Here is a 24872-nt window from a genome sequence, read left to right on the forward strand (position 1 = left end):
CTTTCATCGGCATGACACCAGGAACAGGCACAGGCTGAACTTCCCTTACTGTAGATTGTGGAGGACTCAAAACTGAGATGGTTTTGAGGAGGAGATTGAGGACGTTCCTGCATGAAAATCCCTTTTACTCCTTAAGGGAATTTTTTGAATGTGACATGGCAACTGTAAGTAGCTACTTCTTGTAATAGCGCATTTGCCTGCTGCTTGGTTGTTTTTTTCTGTGTTTCTTTTTACTTTCTGTAACTTTTTGACTGTCCATCTAAGGACTTGTTTTTATTATTATCTTGACGTGTTCCCTTATGGACATGCCCTGGTGGCATGTCTGTGCTATGAACAAAAACCATTATTATTATTATAGAAAAAAGTATTGGAAATGCATGTGAAACAAAAAGGTTTCTTCAAATTATTTAATAGACTAAAAATGTTTGACTTACCTACCTGTGAAATGGTATTTCATTTCCTTTAACATGCCCATTCTTGCATCCAAATGCAACACAATACCGTACATCACCATTTTTTGGTCGTATTTTTATTCAATTCTACGCATTTTACAACAAATACATCACAATATTTAAGAGAAAAGGTTTTGATCTAAACTTTAAAAATGAAAAATCGTACTCAAGAGCTGCAACAACCTGCTTAAATGTATGAGTACGAGAGAGAAGGGAATCCCACACGGTATGCCTGTCTCACTCACTCCGCCTTACACACTTTCAGCTGTAGCTTAGCATTGGACAGCCCATTCCAGTTAGTATAGAGTTCACTGCGTGTACCCAGTCTTTATAGTTCCTTAGATTTGGCAGTAGATGTTGGCTACAAAGGCTAGACTTCCCAGCGTGTCTATTCTATAACTGGTCTAAGGTACTGACACTGTATGATTGTATTTTCTATTTTTGTTCAATGTCGCAAATCAAATACTTTTCAGTTCTTAGATTGTGCTTTTTTATTACTCTTATTGAATTTGTTTCACGAAATCACAAAAAATCGATGTGATTCAACAGTCAAGCTTTTCATAAAATCAAAACTTGGTTTTGCATTAAATTTATTGATAAACAATATTGCAGCTGTAGCCTAACCTATAATAATTTTATAATGGAAGGTAGCAGTACATCTGAGCCAAATATTCAAGATTTATTCGAAAAGGACAGGTAATTATCATAAATCTGTTAATTTTTATTTATTATTGCCAAATGTGTTAGTCATAAACAACGGTTCATAATGCTTTATTATTTCAATAATTCATAAAATTTGTATAGACAATTATTATTATGGCACGGTACAGTACGTCAATTGACACCCACTGATATTATTCAGGCTATCTGTAATGTTTAATATTGATATAATTCTCTTGCATTATAATTGATTTATTATTGAATTTTTAATGGATCTTCCAATGCAAAACTCGGCATAAAGATTTTTATTAATCATTTAATTTTTTAAGCACAAAGAATTCCTTGAATGACTCAAGAAAAATAAAATTCAACATACCTGTACTGGAGCACAGTCTTTTTAATAGGCTAGTAGAATGATGCAAGAAGATGATTTTATAAATAGTAGCTTAGTCCAATATTCTGAATATAATTTATTTATGTCAAATAGACATGCACATTGGGCAGTCCTTTTAGTTGTCTATGATTGAATGATTGAAATTTAGTTGTCTCAATTTTTTTATTTAGTCAATTTAATAAATTCAATTTGTAAAATAGATTCAAGAAAAATTGTATGTACACACATGCATTATAATCCTATCTTTTATAAGTAGAATGGTCACTCTCTAACCTAAAATTGTTTTTCCTCTTAATTTTAGATATTTTTTTTATTGTAAATCAATATTACTCACCCAAGATTACTTCTATTGCTTGTTATTCATTAATAAGTCAAGCATTAATAGAATACATGATAGAGAATAACCCTCTGAGACTAGAAAATTAGGCTATAAATTGAAATAAATCTAGACAATTTTTGCTAGTCCAGTTTGTGCACATCTTACTTTTAGCTTTATCATTTCTACAAGACTTAATTAAAGTTTTCATAAATCTCATTTTTAATGTTACAAATAATGCTCTTTTCAGAAATCACTATTATATCGATATATTCTCCTGCATGAGGTTGTATACTTCAAACCTGTGTAGAAATATTTATATGAGTCAACCACTTCTAATTGCAGTATTTTAATGATATGATAGCATAATTTAAATAATCATATAATAGGCCTACTTACAATTATGAAGTTAATTAAGTTATGAACTTGAAAGTACCGTAATATTTTCTATTTCTTTGCTAAGTTAGTTGTTATTCACATAAAACTCAAGTTTTGATGTCGAAGCTCAATAAAGCATTATTTTCAGTTATATTTCAAGTTGAACTTACTATACATTCTTGAGTATTGATAATTGGGTCTGAAACTTGAGTAGGCCTAGATAAAACTAATTTAATTCAGTAGGAAAAACGAAATGGTGATTTTTGATTATGTAACAAAAGTCAATATTTCAATACAATGAAAATTTAGTAGGCTTATGAAAAAAAAAAATTATTGTCCATGTATTTTTTTCAGATTTCCAAAGAAAGGATGGCAGATACTCACTCTTCTTTTGTACTCTCCTCTTGGATTGTGTTTGGCCACTGTGCGATTGTTTATTTTGGCACAGGCATATGCTGCACTCATTATTCTTATAAACTTGAACTGTGGTAGAAGGTATGTGTGGTGAATTCATTGCTAGTTTTGATTAATATTCTACTCCTATTATCAACTTCGGATTATTTGGGTTTTTTCAATATATTTTGAGCAACTTTTTGTGTTGTGTAGGTTTTTTTAAGTTGTCCATATTGAATAAAAACGACCACAAATTTATTTAAATAATGAGAAACCGAATTTGGTTGTTACATCTGGTACACTAGACTATGGTTGTGACAGATAACTATTTTTATTGAACTTCTTCACATTATTTGGGGTCGGCTCTCCTTAATCTAAGTCTCTAGTTGAAACGATCCTTGGTCGTTTGATTTGTCAAGTGCAACTGCTTCATATTCCCTTGAATTAAGCTAGCCTCGTGAGGCGGCGTCTGCCTCTGCCTCGCGGCTGTGTCTCCATTTGTATGATTCAACAATCTAGGTAGTTATTTCAGTTTTTTAAGATTAATTTTTGCATGAATGGAACAGTTTAGTTGAACTTCATCAATGATAATTGTAATCGGTTCACCTTTAGTGTTTCGAAAATAACCGTCATTGGAAGTGGCTAAGTAAATGTAAATGACTTTTTGCATGATGGGAGTTATAAAGTCTTACATCTCGTATGACATGTTGTTGGGAGTCCCAACTAGCATGAATAGGCTATATAATCTAAGCAATCAATCGCTACGACGGTCATACTTCTGTATAATTTATTAAAGTATGCTTCCTTCATTGTATTAGGAGTCTGTGCCGTGCAATGAATTTAGAAAGTAAATTTTGAATTTATAATTTAGAAGCACACACAATAGGCCTATAACTTAATAAAAGGGATGCTTGATAAACATACCTAGTGCTAGAGAACGGGAATCCAGAAATGACAAGAGAGACAACGAAAATACAGAGAAGATATCAAATATATTGTCACCTCTTACAGTTAAATTCAACAGTTAATAAAACAAAATGAAGTTACACCATGAAAACCGAAAATAGAATCACTTAATTTAGAAAATTATCTCCGATATAGCTTATTCGATAGTATCCTACTCTGTCTGCTTTACATTGAAAACGTTCTAGATGGAATCATAAGAAGCTTTAAGGACTCTAATTTCAGAAAGAAGAATTGAAAATTATCATAGATATTTCTCAGAAGTTAATCATAAATAACAATAAATATTCAAAGGAAAGATCAGCATAAAATTCAGAAAACTTTTAGAACATTTAGAACACACTTCAAAACCTTTAAAAGACTATCAAAATACTATCAAATGTTAATAATATCCATTCTGTATCTTTATAATTATTATGAAAGCAGCAAAGACAAAATATTCGTAAAAAATCACATCACGGAATTCTACCTTGGAAAACTATTCAAAAATATGTGCTTTCAAAACAGATTTAGAAAAAAGGTTAGGGTCCTTTTGAAGCTTCGATTCTTCACAACTTTACGATGAAAATATCATTTACAAAACATTTATGGACCTTTAAACATTTTATAGGCTAATTCAACTCTTAGTAGTTTAATAGATTATAGAATATAAATTTAAAGAAAACTGAAATTCCAGCTGGATCCTTACAGAGAAAATATGGCCTCACATTTCAATGTAAAGATACAACCGAAAATCTACTATTCAAACGAAATAAAAACTTGTAATCTATTAATTCCCAAATCAAAGTTACGATTTAACAAAAAGAGTCTAATTCAGCACGTTTTAGTTGATTTAAATGGTTCACGTTTTACACCCCTCCCCTTTTTTGAAAGTCTATAGTCACTAAAACCCATTCTGCCACATCCGGAGTTCCTGGGACGTTTGTTTAATTTGGAAAAAGTTGTTACCTCAAAGCTGTTTCTTCAATTTGAATCTAGGCTCGGTGATCGAGCTCTACACGTCCAGATGGACAGGAGACAGCATACCCCAAGCTTCTAGGACTGCCATCGATTCAGAGGCATCTCAGCGGCTTAAAGACACACGTTCACGAGACATTCATGAACCCGTAAAATGATGGACTCTTACATTGCCCGTGTTAGAATAAAAAATAAACTAGGATAAAATAAATTAACTTAACTTCAGTTATATCATAAAATTAACATTATTTAGGTTCTTCCTATATGAAATTCAAATACAAAAAAATACTTTAAAATACAAATAGCCATTACTTTTATATCTTGATTTATTTGTAGTCAGGGTCATGCCCTATATACAAAGAGGTGAATACATAATATTATTATTCCATAATACCAAACTTTAATTCACTAGTTGATTGAACAACTTCTCATAACAAGGTCTTTCAAGTATTGTTGTTAGTTTGTTCAGTCAGTTCTCTTACATAAATTACATATATAGTGTAATTAAAAAAAAAAATACATGATAGGTGTGTTCCTTAAGAATCAAGAAAGCTTTTCATTAGAATCAGCAAAAAAAAAATAAAATCTATATCACAAAATACTGTCATTTAAATTTAGGTTCATAGCTTCCTCTTCAAAAATAATTTAAAATAAAAAATATCTCAATTCCATCTTATAGGTACTCTACATTTCTGCAAGAGCATGTACCGTTTATTTTCTTCTATCACTCATCAGTTTGAATTACCATTACCATCTTCCATTCAAATCAAAATCAGAATCAAGAGGACTATCTTAATAAATCTATCACAATACACTTACACTTAGATGTATCTATCACAATAAATTTAATACTTTGATGGAAGCTTTCATCGATAATAATTTCCTTAATTATATTATAATCTATGACGTACCTTTAGTAGCAGTTATAGGAAAAAAATTTCCATTGCAAGGTGACACATTTGATATCCTCTCTTCTTAATTAAAGCATTTACTGAGGCTGAAAAAACTAAATATGCTACTGAAACAGAAGGTTCCAGAGCCAAATACTACCAAGCCTAAAGCTGGCATAAAAGCCATGATTAACACAAAATACTGTGACTACATTTTGTACTGCTTACAACAGAGGACAGACGCTGAGTGAAGCCACTGTATGCTTGCCTTGTCGAGGACAGCTGTGTACGGCCTCACTAGATAGGAACCTAACCAACGTTAACTGTGATTGGCAGCTACCATTTTATTGAAGATATTCATAACAATTTCTGCCAATAGAATGGAACGGTACAACTATAATTTAAGATACATTCTCCCAACAATTGACAGCTATTTTCCAAATTCCTAACCAAATAAGGCATGATTGATAATCAATCGGAAAAAATTCCTTGCTTTATAAGGTCATGAACTAAGCTGATGCTCCAGGAAAATCGTTGATTTTCTTAGTAGTGTGACTTCGACGCACACACTTACAGAGTCGACACTACTACAAGTCTGAGTCTACAACTCAGAAAAGCAAAGCAGCGAAACAACCTGTTATAACAGACTGACTTCTCATGATAATTCGCATAATCCTCATCATTCACAATTGGAACAATGAATATTGTTACAAGTCTCAAGAATTTTTCGTTCTCTCCCAAGAAATCTTCAAATTATTAATCAATTCCATTTTCTCACAAACAATAAAGCTTACAAATTTAGCTACAATATTATATAAAGGCTACAAATAATTCATTCTATTGAGCTATCTATCATTCTCCTCGATTGGTTTGTAGGATAATGTCAAAGTTAGTAGACAGTCTGTCTACTAACGTTGGGATAATGTGTTTATCCTATTCAGTAGGATGATGAAATATATAATGTAAATCAGCTGTGCTCCAATTTAATATTCACTACTAGACTGCTAATATTATTAGTTTGTATTTAACATGCCTGATGTTAAATTATCAAATTATAACACGCCTCTTAACTATTGACTATAGCCTACTTATCAACAATAATTCTTTCAGTGTTTTCACGAGAGTTATTGGTGCTGTACTGGGCATAGTGCTCTATAGAGAGAATGAAAATGGAAGAGACAGCTCGGCTAAAGTCATAATCTCCAATAAAGTAACTTGTTTGGATAACATCGCCATTTTCTTGACATCTGGTGCTTTCTCAGTGAGTATAATTGATTATTAAAATTTTGTTTTTCATTATTAATTGAACAAATTTTCATTTAAAGCTTGTTCAAACGCAAACTATAATTATGTACTAGTTGGATATGTTACCAACAATTTATCCTATGCTGTTGATTATTTAGAGTGGAACGCAGAATCTTCCATTTGTTTTGGAAAGCTTCATAGAGTCGTGAGAAATGGCTCAATGGATGATTTATCTTCTTTCCAAAAAGGAAAGAATAAAACTTTGGAAAATATGCTGATGAAGCATTGCATACAAATATAACTTGTTTACTGGTTAGAGAAACTATTTTATACTAATTCAAAGTTAGATTCAATAACTACTCACGGAATTTTTTCCGTGAGGCATTACAGTCTCCGAATTATGCTCCTACAGGAAATCCCCGCGCACCACTTGGTAGTTATAAAATAATTACTCATATGAATATACTATGAATTAGTATAACATATTTGCTCTAACCAGTAAACAAGCTATATTTGTATGCAAGGCCTTTATTAGAATTTTAAACTTCAAGGATTTAATTAGAAACAGACTGTGGTCAACAATTAGTTTATTTTCTAATGCTCCCAAGATATTAAAATAGATACATAAAGACACCAATGTCAATAGTAATTCATCAAACTTTATACCCAATGATTCACATTGAAACAAATAAGAAATAATTTACAAATTTTCGGGGAAATACTTACCGTACATATGTATAAAACCTGTATAATAAACTCATAGCAAAATATAGCATTATCAATAAAATATGATTGAATCATTCAAATAAATTTGGTTTACTCAACTTACTACACAATAAACTTATGCCTGTTCTCTTGAACTCTGAAGAGCCTTCACTACCTTCGGAAAAATAGCTGAAACAGGCACTTCGTTCTTTTCGTTATCCTCCATTCGATAATCATGAGAATGTTATCAAATTTATATGGTCTCTGATTGTATCCAGAAATAAATAAATTATTTAGAATGATTTGGACATCCTGCGCCTTACCTCCAAATTTCGATATCACCAACTTTTTTCTATTGTACGTCAAACTCGGCCAAATTTTCTCCAAGTTTATCGACTTATATAGTGATTTCAGAGTTATAAAATTGGAATTTGAAGGTGAGGCTATAGATCTCTAAATCTTTCTGAACAATTTGGTACAATTTTCATGATTAGCTGTCTTTATTATTACAAGATTAAGTTATATAGCAGACAAAAGATACCATTGCATTATTCGTCTCTGTTTTTATCTATTACATATAGGTAGTGGTACTATCGTTCAGAATCAACGAGTGATTGTGCAATCGTCAATATTTTCCAATCAAACATCAATATTCGATTGCTGAACACCTATGATTAATCTTAAGAGCTGTCGGAGACCAACTTTGTTAGTTCACTTGACTTATAATGACATTTTTTTTGTTTAACAGTGGGATCTTCCATCGCCTCTAGCGTGGGTTTTGGGAGTTCTGGACACAACCGATGGACGCAGACCGATTTTTAGCAAAATGAAATATCAAGTGGACAACTTTCCCGAGCCAATGCTACTCCAGCCAGAAGAAGCAACCACTAGCGGCAAAGTGGGTCTCCTCAAGTAAGTAAACTGAATTATAGCAACAAAGGCAACAGCTGTGGAAATTGCCATAGTTTTTTCAACACAAAAATCAGTTGACATATATGTATCTTATTCTCAATGGTCAAATGGTCACAGCCTAATCTCATCTGCAGCAGTGCTGCATCTCAGTGTGTCTTATTCTCTCTTGGACCATAAACTGTGCGTTCACGCTTAAAAATTCCAGGTACTTATATAATCAAAAAATTCTCTAATCCAATCCAATCAATCTCTGGCTTTGAACAAAAATTTCTGTACATGTTGGCGTTTTAAGTGTTCCTCCAAAATAGTTGTACGAAAAACTCAGGTGGTTTGGAACTTGGCGTGATTCCCGAAACGGCTTCTTTTCAGTAGGCCTACCTATCTGGTGACTGAACTATCAGTGATAGTCAAGCTAAGTTATTAATAATCAAGCTAACTTAACAACTTGGGAATGCATAATTAAACGTTAACCGTTCAGAATACGTTATATTATTGAGAAAAGATAACAAAATCCCTTGGTATAGGGCGTTTAATGTTCAAAATTTCACTGCTTGCTCAAGCCCATAGTCCACGAAGGTCTTTTTCGTCAAGCTATGTGACTCTGGTACTGTGCCGTTCATTTACTCTCACTCGGCCAATACAGTGATAATCTACAATAGTCGACAGTAATTGGCTTGGTATTTGGAACGCCCCATACCATGAATATGCTATTGATCGCTTAATTTCCCCTATTTTCCCTATGGTCATTCATATCCATGTGTCATCACATCAAATCAAGAGTACTAGGCTACTGTATCACCATTTCATCGTGAAATTAGTTTAGTATCTATACATTTCATTTTCCTTGCAGATTTGCACCTTGGACGGCCAAATTTAGCGATACAATGCAACCCCTAGTGATAGAAGTTTGGAGACCTACAGCTTTAGAAACGTCCGTAGATGTTCTTGGATCTTCCCTATTCTTCGATGTTTTCTGGTTTTTCTTCACACCATTCACAGTTTTCAAACTCAAGTAAGTTCAATTTTTAAGAAAATTTATTTGTAGGCTAATATATTTTATTTAATATATAACTTTATGAAAGTTGCTATTCAATTGATTTTTGAAACATTTGTGTCAATCCAATAAAATTGAATTGAATTCAATATTTCAGTTAGTATCTCACAATACTGAAATTCTTATTACCCAATTTTATTTAATAACGTAAGTTTCAGGTAGTTCTCTGGTGTCATATGAAAGTATTGTATTCTTAAAACAGCAAAATACATTCTTGTATTCAAGAACCTTGAAGTAAACTACAACAGCTCAATTAGGATCAATGACTGAATTACTCAAATCTTGGAAAATATTCAAATTATTTTATTTGATAGATTAGTTGAAAGCCTTGTGCATATCGCCCTGCGATTCGCTACGGAGACGATTTCAACCATTTAACCGCGTGTTGGAAATTCTCCCGCACTGGTGTGCACAAAGCACATTCTTCTTCACAAAGAAGAACGTAGAACAAAGATCAAAGATCGCCAAGGTAATGTTTCTGATGACCTCAGAAACTACTACAAAAAAATTATATAGTAGTTTTACCTCAAAACTACTATAATGTGACATGGGTCACAGATACCTAAAACAAGTTAACAGGTCATCCAGCTGCCTGAAACGAGTTAGGTCTTATGAGTTGCCCTTAAATTGAATAGGTGCTACATGGAAACCAAACAACAGACCTTAGTTATCCAGGTCACACAATATTATTAATACTATTCACAAAAAAAAACACCAAGCTGATTTTATTTTAGGAATATTTACTCATAACTCTTGAATAAATGTTTTCAGATACCTCCCTGTCATAACAAGAAAGGCGAATGAATCAGATGAAGATCTCTTGGGAAGGATTCAATCAACTATTGCATGTGAACTTGGTATTTGTGCCACAAGACACACTGCAGCTGATAAAGTTAGTAGCTGTTTTATCCAATGTAATATTTTGATTTTTCTCATAGGGTCTACCTATTAGCTTTTTCTGATTTAATAAACTTGTACCTATTTTGTTGAGGTTTTTCTAAAACAATGAACAAAAAATAAAAAGAAGTTCTGTTTGAACTTCTTCAAAATATTATTCTGTTTGAAAGAAGTTCTACGTTGTATAGGAATACTGCAATATTGTTAAGTATATCATAATTTTCTTCTTCACCTTCAGAACAAAATACATTGCTATTGAAGAAATCAGTTTAGAAATACAATAATAATGTAACATTACAATATATAAATTTGTAGAACGATCAGTTAACAACAACCAAGAAAAATATTGTAATTTATCAGAAAATTTAGTTTTATAATTTATTACAACTGTCAAATTATAATTCTGTGCTATTACCAATATTAAAATAATGTAGAACTGTAATATAGGCTACAATATAATTATATTATATATATATATATATATATATATATATATATATTATATATATATATATATATATATATCAATTATATATATCATATTATATAATTATAATATTATAGTTGACCCAATATTCAAATAATGTTGGAAAGAAACTTGAAGCATGTTCGGTAGGGGTTCTTAAAAATTCTTTCATCATTCAATCTAAATATTTTGATTCTGGGACATATTTTAGCTTATGTATATTTTTGGACGAAAATTGACTTGAACGTTTTACAGTAGAAACATAACCTATTTTTTGGACATTTTATTAATTTATCAAAATTTGGGAATGGAATAGATTTGGCCAAGCCGGTTGTTCCTTCCTGATCATATTTATATGATTTGTGATTCTGTCCACGAATAAATAAATAAAAATATATTTTCTTGAAGAAAATGGTATTTTATTAAAATGCTTCCAAAACATAATAAGATTGACTGAATATTTAATATATCTTGTATAGCCTAAAGTCACACCCATCTCTAGCAATGCCATGCCCAACGAACTGGCAACATTGTTCCAGTAGGCCTGGCTAGCTCTAGTGTCTAGCTCCAGTTGGATGTCCACGTTATAATGGCAGTATTTGGTTAACATTGGTTTTGCTATCCTTGTCTATCATTCGACAAAACAGATAGCGCTATCCTTTTCTAGCTCCGCAATGTTGCCATATCGGTTTTTAACAATCAAGAAATATAACTTATTAGAAAATATACAATCTTAATTATGAAAATGTTTTATCAAATCATTGAAAAATATATTTTCTTGGCAAATAAAATATAACTACAGAGATATCGTAAATTCGTAAATTCACATACATCAAAAAGAAACCGTTTTGTATATAGTAGTTTAGTTTCCATGATTATTTGGCTGCAAGGTAACATCACATATAGGCCTACTTGTCAACAACCTGAAGACAATTAAACTGGATGCTGACCACCACTGGCATTACGTCAACATCTTAGTTGTTTTTAAACATTTCACTTTTTCAAAACATTTCAATTTTAAAATAATAAAAAGCCTAATGGAAGTTTATAAATTCATAACCGCTGCTGTTATAATATGTTTTCGGTAACATGAATTTAGGACAACCTGTCACACACCCCTGTTTACAACTTCAGTAATCTATTTATTAAGATAATATGTTGGACGAAATTGTGCATATGTACATAATTGTTATGTTCTTGTAACAAAACATTATACTGAGTCATTAATAATGAACTATAGGCCTACTGAACAATATTGATTAGCATTTTGAGACTTTTTTCAATTCAATTTATTCACCACGCACAAAAATACAATGAGAAAAAAAATGTATAAAATTTATAAGAGATTACAAATTAATTTATTATGGATATCCCATTTTCCTTCCGGAAGTCGCGCTCTACTCAATCACACGAGCAGTCGCTTGTTGTAATTTTTACAACATCCTATTTTTTATGTGTTATGTACTCTGTTTACTGTTAAAACATATCTATCAATTTTATAATTAATATTTCCATCTCATTGGATTATTTTACGCCTATGAACATTTGCATGATTACCTTTTCGTAGCCCAATAAGGCACACCAAGCAAAGCCAACAATTCTGTGTTATTGGTTCGTTGGCAGTCTCTTTCCCTATAATATACAACTACTATAGTAGTGCACTACTTATGCACTGTCGCGACTAGATGGCACCTAAAGACTAAACCATTTCTCGGTTGATACTGCAACTCAGTGGAGTGATGGGGAGAAAGTTTTGGAATGCATAGGTGACTCATTCACTGACACCACCCCATTCAATAGTTTTGTGCAGCGTACTTTTTACAACAGCGCGACTACCGGAAGGTTAAAGTTTCATCTATATATAGACACCTAGATTTACTACTTTTAAGTTTACCAATTATAGGACAAGTGCAGGAGTTTGGGTCAAGGTTGCAATTTGAATGGAGTTTCAAATTTAATTCTCTGTCTGGCTGTCCTAATTTATTGAAATAAAATGTAATATAGTTGGTTTTCTGTATGTTCAAGCTAAAAGTATTTTTATCTAGTCACTTTTTTATGCTCAAAAATTTCGCTCTGCAATTTCATGAACCTCAGCCCACGTTCTTCCTGGGAAAATAGTCGCTGTATCATCAGAAAAGGATATTATAGTTGGATTTTTAAGTTTTAAATTAATACTGATACTTGATACTGATTTCCACTATTCTTTGGAAATACTGCTATTCTTTCCATCATTTTGCAATTGTTGTGTTTGTAATAGGTATCCTAATAGTTTTGTATTTGTTTGTAGGTAGAACACATAGCGTTGATCTGACGATATCGAATATTCTTGAGGAGAGTGTGCCATTCGCCGCCATTCAAGAGCCTCATCGACCCCAACCCGTGCAGCCGGCTGCTGTGCCACGTCCAAGTAGTCAGCCAGTCGTAAGTCTCAACTGCAAAAACTTTGATAATTTTCAACTAAACTCACCTACTGATATCAATAAATAAATCTTTTTGTCTAGAAACATAACAATGTTACAAACAACGTCATATACAATAGCCTAAACAAAGAACATCTAATTATGCGATAGTAAAAATAATACAATAAATAATAGCAAACACTAAGACGCATAACTCCAGCAACAACATATCACAATAAAATTTGTAATTACACCGGGTGCGGCAGCAAAACTTCCTCTTCTAAAGTGAACGCCATTTAGTCAGCTGGTGTTGTAGTAGAGCAAATTTGATCTCATTAAAGAGGTCAGATCATAAAGTTTACTTCCCGACATGTTCATTCGCCATCATGCATTGGAACAATGAGAAGCGTGCATTTGCCGTTGAGACTTATTTTTCGAGCGGATGTTCTGTGATCACAACCCAGCGCGCATTTCGAAATCGCTTTATTTTAGCTCCTTTGGTTACTGTTCCGGACCGGAAATCATTTGTTACGTGGGTCACTACGTTCAGATAAACTGAAAGTGCAAAAGACGAAGAACTAAAGTCCCTCGGCCCATTAGGTCACCTGAGGACATTTGAGGCGCGAGACTTTCTATGTTGCGATCACCACAGCGTTCTGCGTGCAAACATGCGTCTGCTCTTGGACTTTCCGATCGTTCTGTGAGACGAATTCTCCATTATGATTTTCATTCCCATCCATACTACATGGCAATTGTGCAGGAACATTCTGAATGTGACTTCAATTGAGGGAGCACTTTCCAGGACGCCTCATCTCAATTAGGAGCGATTTGGAGTGGCCAGTCCGATCTCTCGATTTGAACCCTTGTGATTTTTTCTATTTGGGTTTTTGAAATCCTTTGTTTATTTTAACCGTCCAACGACCCTAAAAAATTTGAAGACCAATATCAGGGAAGAAATTGCTAACATAACGCCTGCAATGCTGACAAGAGTCATGACAAACGCCAAAAATCGGTTTACTCAGTGTGGAGAGTGGTGTACGTGTGTATTATGTGTCTACATTACAAAAAATATATACAAACTTTCTGATCCATACAAAGAGATTTATTTACGTTGTTGGTTATCCATCTTGATTTATTTACTTAAAAAAAGGAAGTTTCGCTGCCGCACTCTGTATAAAAAACTCTCAAAATCCCTCAAGTGAGTCTGGAATTGTGGAACGGCCATCATTCGAACGTCCACATTGAGTTCATTGAATAGCTTTTCCGACATCTATTGTCAATTTTTTGAGAGCTTGTATATTGATTGCTCTCAATTCTCACATTTAGGCTGCCTCTAAACTTTGATAAACTCTGATGATCAATCCAATCAAAATCGACAATGAATAATTACAAAACAATTACTCATCGTCTGTTACTGCTTATAGGCCCGATTGAGCATGTCCACTTCTAGGCTCAGGATTCTTGAATAGTAACTTGATTCGTTCAGTATTTCATGGATGAATAAATAATTATATTGACTTTGAAAGTAATCTTGCAAATATCAAATATTACTCGTGTGTGTCTAAAGATATACAGAGTGTTTCATAAAGGACTTAACAACTTGACTCATAAAAAAATGTTAAGAAAATACATAGAGCTGTATTTGGTGATGTTACAAAGGGAAACACCTCATGTCTTTTTAGAAAAGTTAAAAAGTACGAAATCGCGCCATAACAAGCACTGCCTCTAGTTATGTTGATAATGGCTGCTTCCGAGAGTGCTACAACAGCCCATCCTTATCCAAAATGAAAAATCACAGGGAGAGTTTATCTGAATTTTTTGCAACAGTTTTTCGATACCGAATGTCGATAAGAATGACTGACGACAGATATCGATAAGAATGACTACCAAGAAAATATTCACTCAATGCAAGATGGTACACCACAACTGCACAACACTATCTAAGAATGCTTGAGTCCAGTGGAGGAAGTCATTTCAAATTTACCGCTAGGACTTGTTTTACACTAACAAACTATTCTTATAAAAAGTTTAAGTGTTTCCCTTTGAAACAGGCACTGAACACACTTATTCATTCTTCTTGAATAATTTCTCATCAAAATTTCGTAACACTCTAAATGCTCATTCCTGATTACATAAAACAATTTGAAAATAGGCCTAGTATTGTAAGATCCATTAATCTGATAGTAACAATTTGACATTGATAATTGTTCGAATTACAGTTAATTATTGTATTCTATGCTCTACTATTTTGTTATATACGTATTGAATATATTCACTCAATGATATTCATTCGTTGCAACGTGGCCGCGCTGATATCTTAAAAATGGATAAAATAGGTTGAGCTCCATGCGCCTGCCACTCTTGTTGTAAGGGTAACCACTTTGAAAGCCCAACTCCTCTAAATAACATTAATTTATAAGCTTGATAATAGTTTCTCACTGGTTCGGAACCCACCTAAAGCTTTAGGTCTACTCTTCTAACATAATCATCCGTTTCATTATTCTCGCTCAGGCCTTCGTGCTCATGTGTGCATCATCCTCAGCAACAAAAAATGACTCTTTCAAAATAAATCACAATAATAATTTTATGTTTATATGGTGTCTCTTTATCTACTTTTGCTAAAGACTTCAAATATCTACAAACAATCTATTGATTATGTTTCTCCATTACTTAGAATTAAGTATTGAATTTTGAAATATAGCTCATTAATATTCTCAACTTTTAGTTCACAATGGTCCATCATTTATATATATATATATATATATATATATATATATATATATATATATGAATGAAATGAAAAATGAAAATGAACTTTATTCAGCATTTAAGTAATACAACATTTAAAACACTAATAGTTTCAGAATTATACTAAAGTGCGAGATAAATTACTTTCAACATGAAGAGGAGAAACCCATGTCTCCCTCTACAGTTTGTAGCATGGATACAGACAGACATCCTGCGCACAATTGGATGCGCCGTGTCATTTTGCTTCATGTTCTTGTGATGAAAACATCTCTGTGACACACAAACCAATATACCTGCTGACCAGTACACTTCTTGGAACATTGCCAGCAATAGATGGAGGGGAGTGTTGCCGCGTCGCGCTACAAAGCTCTCTCACTCAGACACAAAAGAAGAAGAATGCTGCTAGGTAGTGGGAGCGATTAGTGGAGGATAGAGCATCGGACCTCTCCGTCTTCGAGAAAGAGCCGTGTTAAAAGTAATTTATCTCGCACTTTAGCAGCAATTTTTTATAGACGCTGCCAGTTTACATTTATTCTATATATAAATTTCAGAATATAGAGGTAAGAGTTGCTAAATGAAATAAATAACAATTATTATCTGCGGCCATTGCGGTACAATGATAATAATTTTATAAGAAAAATACTGTTTACAGAGAACGAAACTTAGAGTCAAAATTTAGAGTTAAAAATTTAATTTCGAATAACAAAACTAAAAAATTCAGAAACATAGAAACAGTTCAAAATACAATTCAGAAGATTTATAAAGCACTAATATATTCATGAAGAGATTACAATGGGGTTAAAACTACAATCTGACATGTCAAGATAAAACTTGAAGTAAACAGTCTAAATCATGTTGTTGAAACAACCAAGGTTTTATAATTTTCGTGAAATTTGTAAGGGAAGTTTTCCTCCTGCCATCATTAGGTATAATGTTATACAGTTTCGGACCTAGATAAACAAATGATTTCGCAAAAAAACTGAAGTTTATTCTAGGTAGTCGTGAGATGGAATCCTCTCTTCGTCTTTCAGGAAAGCAGGGTCTAAAAAACCCATCATTACCACTACGCAAAAAGAAAATTCTTAATACTTTAAAAGCAAATAAATGCCGGAGTGGGAAAATACCCAGTGATTGGAACAAAGGAAACGAAGGCTCTCTTCGATTTTTGAAAAGTATTATCCTAATAAAGTGCTTCTGTAATTTTTGTAGTGGACTGAAATGTACTTTTGCTGCTCCACCCCAGCATACAATGCCATATTCTAATTTAGAATTTATTAGAGCAAAATATACGGTGCGGAGGATTTTTGTGTTACACAGGTCTCTTAAGTGATAAAATTTGCATAGGTCTCTAGTAATATTTTTCTGCAGGTTGCTATGTGGGTGTTCCATTTAAGAGATGAATTGATAAAGATTCCAAGATATTTAATGAATCTACTTGCTCTATTGGGGGACATTGGCATAGAAAATCATATCTACAACTATTTAAATGAAAAATTATTGGTTGAGGTAGAATTTTAGGAGAAATTGATGAATTTAGTTTTTTCAACATTTATTGCCAATCTGTTTCTGAGATACCAGTTCTGGAGGAGCTTACAATCCTCATTTATTTTGCTGAACAAATCCTCCCATGAATTGCCCGACTAACTAGTACTGTATCATCTGCATAGCAAAAAATTTTCCCATTCAATTTAGCATCACACAGATCATTCACAAAGATAATAAATAGTAAGGCTGAGAGCACTGAGCCCTGTGGTAATCCTGTGTTAACTGTTAGAAAAGGGCTATGTGTATTATTTACTTTCGTACATTGGGTTCTATCCTTTAAAAACGAACTAAACCACAGCAGTTGACACTAAAAAAATTAAACCTATTAAGAAAATGTAATAGTCTACATTTAACAAGTTTTTCTAATAGTTTCGAGAATATGGATAACAGCGCTATAGGCATGTAGTTATTAAGTTGTAATTTATCACCACCTTTAAAAATTGGGACAATAACTGCCTTCTTTAATATTTGAGGAAAAACACCTTGTGACATACTTGCATTACACAAGTGACATAAAATTGTTATAATACTTGAAATAATTTGTTTCAAAGTTCCACTAGTAAGAGAGTCGTATCCAGTTGATTTCTTATTTGGCATGATTTTGATTAGATTGAAAATTTCTTCTTCGGTGGTAGGGTATATAAGGAATTATCAGGATAATGTGCTTGGAAAACCTTGTTGTAATTATCTGGTGGGTCTATGTTCCTGAGTAGATCATCTTTGACATTGTTGGGGACTCTTATGAAATATTCATTGAACTCTTTTGCTATAAACTGTGAATCCGTAATAATTGTATCATTATCCATTGCTTTAAAACTTGCAAAAGTGTTGTTTTGATTTTTCCTCCCCGTTATTTTATTAACTATTCTCCATTGAGCAGTTTTATATATATATGCGAAATGGCACTCACTCACTGACTGATTTACCTACTGACTGACTGACTCACTCACTCACTCGCAGAACTAAAAATCTACCGGACCAAAAACGTTCAAATTTGGTAGGTATGTTCAGTTGGCCCTTTAGAGGCGTACTAAGAACGGATTTGGAAAAATTTCCAAAGATACGCCCGAAATCTGCGTTTATCCAGCGTTTTTTAGCGTTTTCTCAGCTTTATCGAGAACAAATGAACAGAAAATGTTCAAATTTAGTACAGAAGCTCAGCTAGGGTGTAATTTTAATGTTGTGTTAGAAGGAATTTGCAATAACGTCAGCGAGCCCGCTGATCTCATTTTTGGACGATCCAGTCGGGGGTCCAGGGGGCGGAGCCCCCTGGCTAGACGGATATGGTGAGCGAAGCGGGCCTGACGGTTAGTATACTATATTTCGTAATAGTCACAAATGATGTGTGTTTTCTTACAGGTGCAGTCTGTGAGCCAAGGGGGACAAGGCAAAATGATATCATTCGTGGAAAGGAAAGCCAAATTGATTGCAGATGCTCGGAGAAAATACATCGAAAAGCACGGCCTTGTAGATGCTTGGGCTGAATAGAATTAAGTAATGTATCTGACTGAAATTTATTGACTTCTTTGTATTCGGATGTAATAGCCTGCGGGCAGTTTCATTGGAGCTGTAGAATCATCAATAGTTAATTATTGAATCGGTTGAGTAGGTGATTTTACATTGTTTGAAATGTATTTGAATGCTCTTCAACTCGAGTAGGCAGTGTCTCCTAGATGACTTCTAAATTATTGTTATTCAATAGTAATCACTGATCATAAGAATTTCAGTGATTATAAAAATGTCTAAAGTTTGAAAAGATTTGTATAACCTTGTTCATTCTTAGCCTATATAAAATTTATTTATGAATGATTGTTGATAAGATATGGAAACTATATTCTCGTAATTAATCCACTTGCAGGTTTCCATTTCCATACAGTTGAAAGCATTCTCAAAAATGTAAATAGTTCTGTTTATAGAATATAAAATTCTCTTTTTGTATTCAGTTTTATTTGGTCTAACAACAGGTTTGTAAAATATTTAAAAACATAACTTCACTTTTAATCCATCCAAATTATGCTAATGAATAAAACATTGCGTTTTGCATTGTCCCATTTTATCCCGAACCAATTTTTTTAATATGTTTTTCAGATAAAAATACTAAGTTTAAACCCTATTTAGTCCTCGATTGTATCCCAATATTGCTAATGTGTTTTTTGAGTTGGCTGAAAACAGGTGTGACCATAGTAACGGTAGGATAATTCACAGCCATTGACAAACCGTAGCCTACCTTACTTGATTCAAATATACAGATCAGTAAACCACACGAATGTATATGGACAATGATTCATTTCATTGTCAAATGGGCCAGTACACTTTGAAAATCCCATAGGCCTAATTAATTCCAAATAATTTCTTCTCATGATAGAATTTTTTATTTCTTAGTTATATGTTTTTTAAATTATCAACTAGATTTACTTTTATTTCTCATCCATCATAAAAATCATACTGAATAAAAAGACTAGATATTGTCCAACCACAAATTTATTAAAAGTAGAGATACCGGTTTTGGTTGTTACTCCATTATCAATCTCTGGTAATTTTTTACCGATTTACCAGATATTGATAATGATATAACAACCGAAACCGGTCGTTCGATTTCAAATAAATCTGTGGTTGAACAATATCTAGTATTTTTATTCAGTATTGATAAGTATGAACTTCGCCTCCACAACTACTCCGAAAATGAAAATAACAGCAATCCTAATTAGCTTCACATTGCCTATTGTCTATGCACCCACCCAAATCTTCTCCAGAATCTTCCTTGGTGAGTAGCCTACCCCACCTTTTAGGAGCATCTTCCTCATCATCTGCTTGAATAATTTTTAGTCCTTCTGGAGGGTAAATCCAGGCCTGAAAGTAGTAATAACGTTGTTCCCATCCAATATTGGCAGAAAAAAAGTAATATATAAGTTGCTGCCAATTTTAGTGGTTTGTCCTAGCTTTACCATATTATGGTAGCAGTAAAATAATAAAAAACTTGTTTGTGAAGGTAAAATATGATAAAACTTATGAATATCTAACAACAAATCATTGTTCACTATTTTTTATTGTTTCCAATCTGAAATAATTATCATTAAAAACGTATCCTAGAATTTCCTTACTGAAAGTGTAGATACATCTCATCCAGCAACAAAAAATCCTAGTGGACAATCAAAATAGGCTTAGATCACTGTTGGATGATTCCAATCTCAACCAATAACAAACTAGAAATGCTGGACCTGCTCTTCTAGAAAGGATTTGTTAGATTTTCCTACTCAAAAAGCAACTGATCAAAAAATGTCCCACTCATTTTCACACTGCTTGTTTAGTGTGACCATATGGTGACTCTAGGATAACATTAGTTTGAGCAAAAGCAGTTGACAGATTCTAGCAAGGTATCTAGAATGTATTCTAGGTACATTGGATTCTACCATAGCCACCTCCAATACCTCTGTATTAGAGGTGGCTTATGGTTCTACCGTTTCTACAAACTTGAATGTTCTTTTAAAATATTTTTTTTGTAGATTCTAATAAACGTAACATTTTCATCTCTACATCTATGCTTATATATACTGAATTTTAAGGGAGTTTTTCATTAATTCAATAATGCTCATCTGTAGGGTGCAACTCAAATTACGAGCAAATCAATAATATTATCATCAGAAACGGGATGAAATATATTTTTATTTTTGCATAAGTTTTGTCACTGTACAAGAGTTTTTTCGTGCTCCATAAATGAAGTACATTTTTCAATTTCAAAAAAATTTTTGTTATGAATAGGCCTATATAATATAAATTTTATTCCAAAACATGTGTTATACGTATAGTTACTGTATAATGAACGTTGTCAAATGTAAATAATATCAATATAGAACAAAATCCTGTTTATGAAATTTATGTAATTATCAAACAGGAAAGAATAAAAAATAATATATATGATCTACTGTCAATGTGTTTCTCAAAGTTCTTGTGTACAATAACCGGAAGTCCGAAATGATAATAATAATAACTAGTAGTTCTGCAAACAGTAGACCTCGCTCATGAATACAACTTTCAATCTAATGAGAAGGGCCAGTACAGTAATTATTGTGAAGATTTAGCCATGATTGTCATCTATTATTTTCTCCATTGAAAGTGCTAGAGACACCGTTTCCAGGGACACCGGACTTATCAAGGAGTACCTTTATATCAAATACATACCTTTTAAATGAAAAAGACTAAGAAATTGTCAAAAAACCACAGATTTATTGATACTCAGAAAGACCGGTTTCGGTCATTATCAGAGTTTATCAGAGATTGACAATGGTGTAATTACCGATAACGGTATTTCTAAGTATCAATAAATCTGTGTTTTTTGACAATTTCTTGGTCTTTTCAATTTAATGTTAATAATTACCACAATATCAACTTCTCAACTACACAAAAAGGAAAAAAAAAACATTTTTACCTTTACATACAAATTTTTCTCTACAACTATTGGACTCTAATACAATAAAGATTTTTTAAAATAATTTATCCAATTAATTTGTTAAATCAATTTAATAATAATAATAATAAGATGATTCAATTTAATTATTCTATCTAATCATAATAATTTATTTTACAATGATATATTATTAGAATAAGATAAGACAATATTAGTATTATCTGCAAAAAAAAAAATCTGGCAGGAACGAGAAGTGAACCTGGGTCCCACAGTGTGACAGACCACGGTCTAACCGACTCGACCACCATGTGCTCATAACAATAGAAGCGGAAAAGTATGGGAATGAATTATTGCTGTATCTTCAAAGACACATTCATTCTGGATTGAGGTTAGTTCGCGGTTTTTCAAGTATTACAACAAAACCAGAGGTTTTATCAAAAATCGTTACACATACGTTTCTGCGCCTTGTTTCAAAGAACTTGCATACCAAATTTCATCCAAATCGGACAATAACTGCGGTACAAACAAACAGACGAAAGCCGATTGAGTCGAAACTAAGACCTCAGCTTCGCTTCGGTCAATAATAATAATACTCATTCTCCACCACCAGGCTTTTAAGAGGCACAAAGCCTGATGATGTCCTCCTTGACATTACTCCAAAGACAATGTATGTCATTGAGTTTTCAGCACCAGCTGAGGGCAATATTGTCACCAAAGAGGAGGAAAAACAGACAAAATATCATGACCTACTAGAGCTGCGCAGGCTAAACCTAGGCTACTCTGTAAGAATGGTGGTGTTGATTGTAGGTGTACTGGGGGGCATGAGACCCTCATTTTTGGCCAACCTTAGAACGATTCCAGCCTGGGAGAGACCTGCGTCTGACAGAAGGCTGTCATTCTTGGTCTACTCAGAGCGAACGATTTAATGGTAACGGACCCAGTATGATTGTTTACCACATGAACATGTGGAGCAGTCACTCTTGTAAAATTGCTTGTCATTCCTCCTTGGGGGTCGGAGCCCAGGGAAAGGGTGGTCAAGCAAAACCTCAAACAGGAATAAGTAAATAATAATAATGGTTGGGCTCCACATCACCCCTTACAGCCAAACCCTACGTCAAGTCTCCAAATGACTAGTGAGTATACTTAGGCAATTCGCGTGTAGTAGAACGGCCCAATTAGCCTTGCCATAAGAATGTTTTGGATTTCATGGTAACTCTTGAATGGGTTCCTACAAAGATTTTAAGATTTTTCTCCTCTTGAAAATGTTCGACACTTCAAAAAATCTATTTTATATGACAGTTTATTGCGCATCTTCCTACAGGAGCTGTGAAGCTACTAAGAACGGCATCAAATTGATAGTACTGTCCAATTTTTTGTAATTTCCAATATCGTTTATTTATTAGGATATGATTTTTGAAAAGAAGAAAAAACTCAGTGCAAACTGAAATGCATTGCGAATGCATAGAGAACAAAGAATGTAACTTATTTCTAATTCATTCGTCAAACCATTCCACTGACAATTGAGTATGATTTATATATAATATACCGTAGTCCAGGCAATGAATGCTCAAGAAAGGTGTAGAGGAAAATATTTGGAAGACAATTTTTGACCCCACAGTTCTGTTTAGGGTAGTAAGGAGGTAAACATATCAAATGTCCCCACTCCTACCCACTGTGCTGAGGGGTTGGGGGTGGTTCAAAGGTACCATTTTTTTATCTCTTTCCTGTATAGGGCTACTTGTAATATAAATATAAAGAAAATGAATAAAAATCTCAGTACCCTTTTTTTAAAATATTTTATCACAACATGTTTCGGTCATTTATGCCATTTTCAAGTGATATGAATTAAATAAAATAAATACTACTGGAAGATTCTTATTTTGATCATATGTTAGTGTATTCATATGTTTTTATGAACTAGGACTGTAAATTTTGGGTTTAAATTCGCATGCTTCTATTAAAAATGGGGTTATTGGTGTATAATTGGATTAAGTTTATTATTTTATCTCTGTTTAATTTTGCTGCTTTATAAATATGAAATTCTTCTTTGACATTCAGTTTTTGACTTTTATTACCATAATTAAGTATTTTTATATTGGAATTTATATCTGTAAAATTATGGCCTGAATCTATCAAGTGTTCAGCAAATGCTGACTTTTGTGTATAATTTTTAGATTTTAGTGCTTGGATATGTTCTCGAAATCTGATATGGAAATTTCTACCCATTTGCCCTATATAGAATTTGTCGCAATCACTACATTTAAGTACATAGATTCCAGATTTTTTAAACTTATCTTGCTGTACATTTAAATTTGATTTCTTTTTTATCAGTTCGAATGCATTATTTGTTGTCCTATAACCTAGAATAAATTTATTTTTTGTAAAGGTTTTTCTTATAGCTTTATTAAATTTTGTGTTATATGGAACACAAATATATTCTTTATTTCCTACATTTCCTTGATTATTTTGAGTTCTATCCATGATTCCACAAAATAAAGCAGTATTACTATCATCAATCACTCTCGAGTAGAGGATCTATTTTTTGGGCTTTTATTCATATTTTCATTTCCTTCATTATTCAATATGTTCATTTCTATCAGCAATGCATAGTGATCTGATAACATAGTATGTATTATTTTTGATGACCTTTTACTCTCATCTATATCTGTAGCTATGTTGTCTATGCATGTCCCAGGAGTTAAACGTCCCGATATTTTACAGAATAGCTCGATCAAGTGCTAGAAGAAGTTTCAAATGATAACAGCAATAATTTTGAATTTTATAAACAGTTTAAATTATAGTCTGAATAAAATAAGTTAGAACTTGGCCCTCCATTCAAGAAAATTAGAACTTGGCCCTCCATTCAAGAAAAACAGCGTTGCCAAATTGAAATTTTATATCAAAATAACAGGGAGAATGTCACCTCTCTATTAGATTAAAGATTATTTTCATCCGACCTGAAGCTGTTTTTAATGATCTAGAAACTAATAGGAGGAAAACATTGTCCGCGTTATTCCGATATAAAAATCTTACTTACGGTATTTATCATGACATCCCATAATTCTGAGGGAAGTGATAGTTGAATAACTATTT

At 32.9% G+C, this 24872-nt stretch overlaps 1 protein-coding gene across 1 annotated transcript; it reads left to right on the forward strand.

The window, feature by feature from the left end:
• The first annotated feature begins 808 nt into the window (after positions 1-808).
• Positions 809-21305, forward strand: LOC111048542 (lipid droplet-regulating VLDL assembly factor AUP1). Its single transcript, XM_039435191.1, has 9 exons — positions 809-1148; positions 2555-2695; positions 6514-6664; positions 8102-8265; positions 9116-9277; positions 10091-10270; positions 12250-12293; positions 12970-13103; positions 18734-21305. Exons 1-9 carry the CDS (start codon positions 1093-1095, stop codon positions 18860-18862), a joined length of 1161 nt encoding a protein of 386 aa, XP_039291125.1. The 5' UTR covers positions 809-1092; the 3' UTR covers positions 18863-21305.
• Positions 21306-24872: the final 3567 nt, after the last annotated feature.

This window comes from Nilaparvata lugens, chromosome 1, assembly GCF_014356525.2.
Source record: "Nilaparvata lugens isolate BPH chromosome 1, ASM1435652v1, whole genome shotgun sequence".
NCBI classification, from domain to species: Eukaryota; Metazoa; Arthropoda; class Insecta; order Hemiptera; family Delphacidae; genus Nilaparvata; species Nilaparvata lugens.